The sequence below is a fragment of the Etheostoma cragini genome, chromosome 16, assembly GCF_013103735.1.
Source record: "Etheostoma cragini isolate CJK2018 chromosome 16, CSU_Ecrag_1.0, whole genome shotgun sequence".
Classification (NCBI taxonomy): Eukaryota; Metazoa; Chordata; class Actinopteri; order Perciformes; family Percidae; genus Etheostoma; species Etheostoma cragini.
Window position 1 is genome coordinate 826,319 of NC_048422.1, and position 7,010 is coordinate 833,328.

A 7,010-nucleotide genomic window follows, 5' to 3' on the forward strand; every position below is an offset into this window, starting at 1 on the left:
GCAGCACCGCGGCAGACCCGGTTCTGGTGTGTAGGACTAGAAAAACCCCACAGGCAATAAAACCTTTTAACACGTCCTCCCTGAGCGCTAGACATGACTCTGAGACAACACTGCACTAAGTGCAACCTGCACAGTATGTTTATCTGCATATCATTACTAGTTGTGCAGTTGCACATTTTGTATTCCCAACTTGTATATATTTTGTACTTGTGTGTTTAATTTCATCTTTTGTGCTGTGTGACTGATATTTTGCTGCTGTAACACTATCATTTCCCATTTTTGGGGATCAATAGCTATCAATCAATCAATCAATCAATCAAATATATATATAAAACCATCTATCTATCTATCTCTCTCTCTCTCTCTCTGCAGCTGACATGCAACTGAAACACCCCGCTCAGGCCACGCAGCCAGTGTGTAGCCAGCCAAACTACTGGAAGTGTGTAATATCTAATACATCCTATTTTATATCATTGAAATGAACAATAAATCTGGTTAGCTGGAGTCTGCTGATGTTTATCTGGGCATTATTTTAGTGGCCATGACATACATGGGATAATGCACACACTATCATTCTATATGGAATTTCAAGGATTCCCTTGTGAAACCTCCATCCCATCTTTTTTTATCCTTGCTTCTGTTTGGTTAGGAGTCTGTGTCTGACTGCTTCTCTACATGAAGAACTGAGCCAGCATGTTGGCCATGCCCAACAGGATCAGGAAACTGTGGAAGACGGCTGACGGCCAGCGGAGCAGCCCCTGCCTCCTCAGGGAGATCATGTGGACTAAGGCAGGGAAGACAAACACTAGAGCCAAGCCACATGTTGCTCCAGAAAACCTGCAAGGAGACGGAGTTAACATCAGTACAGTTTATGTAGGATTCATTTACATAGTAAACTGGTGCATTCAACTTAGGCTTCCTAAAGACAACACTAAAAAAGGAACATGACAAGTTAGGGTTCATGTGCTGTGTCTCTCTCTCTCTGACCATAAACTCATTATGAAAATGGGTACTGAGGTAATAAATCTCTCTCTTTCGAAATATCGAAATCTACAAACGATCTGACTGAAAACAATAATTGTGAAATACAAGTCTACTTGTGCTTTGTTGGGGGATTTATGAATGTATCAGGACAGCACAAATATGGGCCGTTTCAGTCCCCCCCTCAATAATGAAGTTAAAAGATACCTTATGATGGATCCAATATTGGGATAAAACTTGGCCATCAGGACACCAGCTCCAACGATTAAGATGTTCAGTGCCAGAACGTGGAGGAAACTAAAGAGAGACAACAGGAAAACACAAGATATGCTGAAAGACTGAAAACTTACTGCTACAAAAAACTGTTACAGAGTCCATCTGGATTTATTCTCATCCTGAATTATTTTTTTGCTGGTCATTTGTTTTGTAAATTCTAATTTTCTTTTTTTTTTTCTCGGTTATGCATGTCCAAAGAATGCCTCTTAAACTAGAATCCTACCTGATTATCACAATCAAAAGATGCTAAATTCAGAAAAAGGCCTCATTTGGAATATCCACACAGAATATGCTGTTTACATGACCTATTACAGAATATTGTCATATTCAGAATAATAGTGGAATATTGGTGTGCATGTAAACATACCCAGTCAGTCTGTCTACTGTAGAATTTTTCTGCTGCTGGAAATCAAATCTATTTTTTTCCACTGAGCTGCAGTTAACCTAAAGAAATTACAAATGTAAAAGCACAATAGCTGTATGTATTGTGACAGTAGAAATATTTCAAATATTTCTCAAAGGTCATTTAGAAACAGCGTCTCTCTATTAGTTTGCTCCCCAGACAGAATTTGCACTTTAAAATGTCTTGGTCAGTATTCTTTAATAATTCATTTTATGATCCTTAGCTGCTGGGTTGAAAAATGACTAGGAGCAGTTTCTCATTATCTGAATCGGCCTCAAAAAGAAATATTATTAGTTGGGCTATATTTAATACCCCTGAATGTGAAATAGTCGAGCAGTTGTTTGGCAACATAATGAAGACAAAGGAACATTCAGACAAATCTGTGACAAATGCTTGTAAGATGCACTCTGGCCAGTAACATGCAGTATATTTAATCAATTAACTTCAATCAAATGTCAAGATGCAGATTTATGTGGAAAATTGCTTGTGCTTTCATGTAAATCTGCTGTAAATATTTGGAGGATCAACTACTGTGTGCGTAAGGACACAGCTAGTGTCAGAATGAATAATGTACTACTTAAATGGTAAGGTAACAAAACTTTCATTCAGTCTAAATTTTAGGCTAGTAATATTTCACTATACTTTAGGATGTTTGTTAACATTTAAACCCATTATCATAAAAAAAGAAGTTAGAATTGTCATTAGGCTGCCGTGCAGGTCTGCTTCCACAGAAACAACAACTTCAATGATAATATCCCTGAGTGCTACCTGGGGTAATGATTGCCGAAGATCTGGCCCATCATCTGGACCCGCACCAAGTATCCCAGCAGGGGGTAGACTGTGATCATCTGGAACAACAGGAAGGTCCGAGCCACAAACACCATCACATCACTGGTGGGGAAATTATCCAAGAAGTTCTGTAGGAGAGAAGAAAGCAGTGGGGGGTTTGGTTGGGTGGGGTTTTAGCAGTTTGTAAATGTGTTCTTATGATGACCCTAAGAACAATGCAGAGAGCAGCATTTGGCTTTGATTCATATGAACAAAAGCTTTCTGAGACTCCAGTGGCCGCAGAAAGAAGTCTGTTTCTATAGAAGTCTATGAGTAAATGAGCCCACTTCTCTCTTGATTTATTACCTCAGTACACATTTTCCTAATTAGTTTATGGTCTGAATCTCTAGTTTCAAGTCTTCTTCAACACACCGTGATGTTAATTTAGTAATTGATGCTCCCATTTAAAGCAGGGGATGATTTAGGACCCGTCAATTAGGACAGAGGCTTAGCAATGCTAACCATGCTAACGCAGAGGACATTAAAATAGACCTCAACTTGTTTTGGCTGTTGTCCACGTTTTCATCTTAAACTTCAATCCTTTCAATTGTTCTTGGCCATAATCAAGTTATATTTATTTGAGTGAGTGAGTGAGTGAGTGAGTGAGTGAGTAAATAAATAAATACATAAATAATAAAGTTTATATGGCCAAAAAAACAATAAAACACAACAATAAAACACTAAGCTAAAAGAAAAGAAAAAAAGTTAAGAAAAATGTATCTCACCGGCTCAATGCAGTCCTTGGAGAGAGGAGGTGAGGGGAAGGCAGCAAAGATCAACACTCCCACATAGAGATAGGTCAGCCCTACTAGAAGATAAGCCACAGACAGGTCCCGCACCTGAAAACACCAGAACACACTCACCTCAGCCTCAACATCACTGCACTTACGGAGTTTTCTGAGGTCAATAAACCACGTTGTGAATGGATGTAGATGATAGAATAAGACATCTTTCACTCTGTTGGCACAGTTACACACATGCCTGAAATACACTCGTGCATAGGACCTATAGAGAGATGTCAGAGTGGCGGGGGGGGGAAAAACACATGGATGAGCACCCCGAGCAGTTTGGTGCCTTACTCAAGGGCAACCTGGCAGTTGCCAGGAAGTTAACCTGCACATCTCCAGCTACCAGTCCATACTCCGTACAGGGACTTGAACCAGCAAACCTCAAAATCCCAATCCCCCACAGACTGAGCTACTGCCACCCAAATTTATAGTATGTTCCTAAATTCGACATTAAAAGGCGCTGACTTAGACTTACATAATTCACTCAGAATTATAACAAGAAACAACTGGGGAGACTGAGCTGTGCTATCTGAACAAAGTTACCAGATTACTAGAGCATAAATGCATGGTTGCAGTATGTGTAGCTGGAGGCTCACATTGTTCTCTTGGTGTCTGTTGTTCTTCATCAACGTGATGATGCAGTTGTGAATGAAGAAGGCCAGAGTGAGGACACCAGTGAACTGAGGGAAGAGCAGTCTGAACTCTGAAAGGACAAGACAGAAGTCATACATTTAAATATAATATTTAATCTACATGAGTGCTCCCCTAGTGGTTGCAAAGTGTGCCAGAAAACTCTTACTGTAAATACTTCTCTTAGAGATTGGTTTGACCGTTCACAGTAGCAGTGTGCTGTTTGTGGTTGTTTGTGGTATACAAAAAATAGAATAAAAAAATGTATTTATAACATTGTCTTGTAATGTCTGTCATAAAGCACTGCTAACTGTTACTGCAATATGAGCCATCAGTGGACAATATTCTGCACTATGCATATTTATGTATTACTCCGCTACCTCCAACTGTACAACATGTCATTTCTATTCATCCGCACTTTACTCATCTATCTATCTATCTATCTATCTATCTATATATATATAGAGGGTGTTTTTTTGTGTAAATATGTTTATTATTTTTACTACTATTATTATTTTTATAATAAATTGTAAATAACTGTTTTCTATTTCTTATACAGTACTTTGTTTATTTTTCTCCTATGTCTACTTAATGTGTATTTTTGTTATTCTGATTCTTTTGAGCAGCTGTAGCACAGTAATTTCCCCAGATTAATAAAGTCTATCCTATAATAACTGTAACCTCGCTGTGTAATCATACTTCTGGATCCAGATCCTTTTAGGCCCTACACGTGTTAGTTTAGAAAGAAAAGTGAATATAAGTGTAACAGGATTCACTCTCAATCGTGTATCAATAACTGTTTATTCAATACATATTGGGTTCATGTTTTAGTTAGTGGATAATGTTTAGGCCCAATTTAGGCCCAGCAGTCTCAGAGACGAGACTTTCTCCTCTGTGTCAGAGAGACAGAAGGTGCAGACTAAAATCTATCTTTAGTTGAACAATGATGAAGTTAGGGAGGTGGGAGTGAGCTAACGTAGGAAAGTTAGCCTAGCAAGGTGTATCCTGTCACTGAGCAGAGGAGTTTCTCTTTGAGACAAAGCTGACAAATTACAATCTATTAAAAACTGTAAAAACTCACTTGTGCATTGCTATGTTCCAAGGTAATCTGATCAGTGATACAGAAATGATAAAGATATTTGAACATGTATAGTGTCTTCCACTTCACCAATCAGGCCATGCTAATGGTAATTAATAATACAATAATCAGTTATAAATGTATTGTTCTGATTGGAAACCAAAATATTGTGAGCACCCATTATCTCCAGAAATAGCTGAAATTATGTGTAATAATTCAAAATATATCCCAGGACCTAAATCTATTTATCTAGCATGTACGTAAGAAGCTAACAGACAATTGTCTGGGTCACAAAGACCTAGGTGCACTCAAGAAAGGGAAGAAGTGGAGACATGTAGCAAGGAATAGAATTACTAATATAACCAGTTTAAGGTCCTTCTTCAAAGTAGGGAACATGAGGTAAATGTGTCCAACTGACACGGTAGTAAAAGACTCAGATTGCGTTGTCTATTTGATTTTCTATTGCCTGTGGACGTTTAGTGTATCCGGGGCAGCTCGGTTTACTTGTTAGCATGTAACTGTTGCAAATAAATCTGCAAAGAGGGAACTTCAGCAACCTCTGGTGTCTTCGTGAGTCCTCATCCGACAATATCTTCTGTACTGAGGGCGCTGTGGGGCTCACGCAGTCAGCAAGTAAAGAACTTCACTTTTAATTTCAAAAATAGGCCCTAGTGGATTAATTATTATATATTAAGAGTGAAATAGCAAAAAAAAACACCACAAATGTCCATTACTTCATACAGAAAACAGGGTTTTTTCTATTTAGGACCATGAATGCGTTTTATTTCATAGCATTCAAAACTTTCAGATTATGAGATCTGTTGCTTGCAAAATATTAATATTATATTATATTTTGGCCCTAAGGTGGCACTAGAGGAAAGCTCATGGAGTGTCCAGAATGAAAAAGGTTCATCGTCTGGGGAGCACCATTGAGCAGAGTACATTTTAATGTCAACCAGTTGAATTATGATGATAGACATTAAGAGACAAGATGTTGGAGCTAGGGAAAGGCTAAAGAAGGTTATTAATATAACTAATAATATCAAACTGCGTGGCAGAGTTGGTCATCAACCAAAGGACCGAGCACAATCACCATCCCTGTGCCAGAAGGCCAAAATCACTTCATTCCCCAATTACATCAACAGACACCGTAATAAACTCTGATCAGCGGAATGCAATATTTCTATTTATACCACAATCTTGATAATTATAATAATCTAGTACCATTTTTAAAAGACCTATTGAGAAATTGATAAAATACAATATAGTGAATACCTATAATGTCTGCTTTGGGCTAATCCACCACAATTGATACCTATCCAACCACATTGATGCAATAATCATATACAAATCCATAAAGCAATTCTGCTTATTGATCAGCAACATTGCATTGAACGGCCTTATACACCCAAATATGCAAAAGGGGGAAGAACCCTTTTCAATCTGGACTTCAAGCAGGAATGAAAATCCTCATAGACAATGGGACTACAGTTAGCTAGATTTATGTCTAAAATGTCCATGTGACTTGCTGTGGAAATATAAATAAATAATCTGCAAGAGGCTTACCTGCGACATAGAACTGGTTTGTGTCAAACCAGTGGAACTCTAGGTGGAAGCCAAGGTGGACAGCTTTGATCGTTACCAGCACAATCAGGTAGACCACTGATATGGTGCCTGGAGACAGAAGGACACAACAATGGATGGATGAATGAAACAGCACACAGCATGTTTACAAGAAAAACCAGGGGCCGGTTCCAGAAACCGGGATTAGCAAACTTTGAACCAAAGTCTGAGCTCTAAAGTTGAATAGTCCCGAGATAAGGGCAGCTGATCAGAGCCGGAATATGTCCACTATGAGAGACCGTAGCAGCAGCAGGGAAAGTTGGAATAAGTCCTCTTATTTATTATTCACCAAAGTGAAATCTCCTTAATGAATGCTAAACATGAGGTAAATACAGTGGGTACGGAAAGTATTCAGACCCCTTTAAATTTTTCACTCTTTGTTTCATTGCAGCCATTTTCCAAA

At 38.5% G+C, this 7,010-nt stretch overlaps 1 protein-coding gene across 3 annotated transcripts in view; it reads right to left on the reverse strand.

Annotated features, from left to right (window-relative positions):
• Positions 1–630: 630 nt before the first annotated feature.
• The window catches only part of slc38a9 (solute carrier family 38 member 9), a 19,928-nt gene continuing 13,548 nt past the window's right edge, over positions 631–7,010 (reverse strand). For all 3 annotated transcript variants that reach the window (XM_034896430.1, XM_034896431.1, XM_034896432.1), the window contains 6 exons: positions 6,551–6,658; positions 3,873–3,979; positions 3,214–3,327; positions 2,429–2,577; positions 1,189–1,278; positions 631–837 (listed from right to left, as the gene is read on the reverse strand). In XM_034896430.1, coding sequence (XP_034752321.1) covers positions 672–837; positions 1,189–1,278; positions 2,429–2,577; positions 3,214–3,327; positions 3,873–3,979; positions 6,551–6,658 — 734 coding nt within the window. In that variant the 3' untranslated portion in view covers positions 631–671. The remainder of the gene's footprint in view (positions 838–1,188; positions 1,279–2,428; positions 2,578–3,213; positions 3,328–3,872; positions 3,980–6,550; positions 6,659–7,010) is intronic.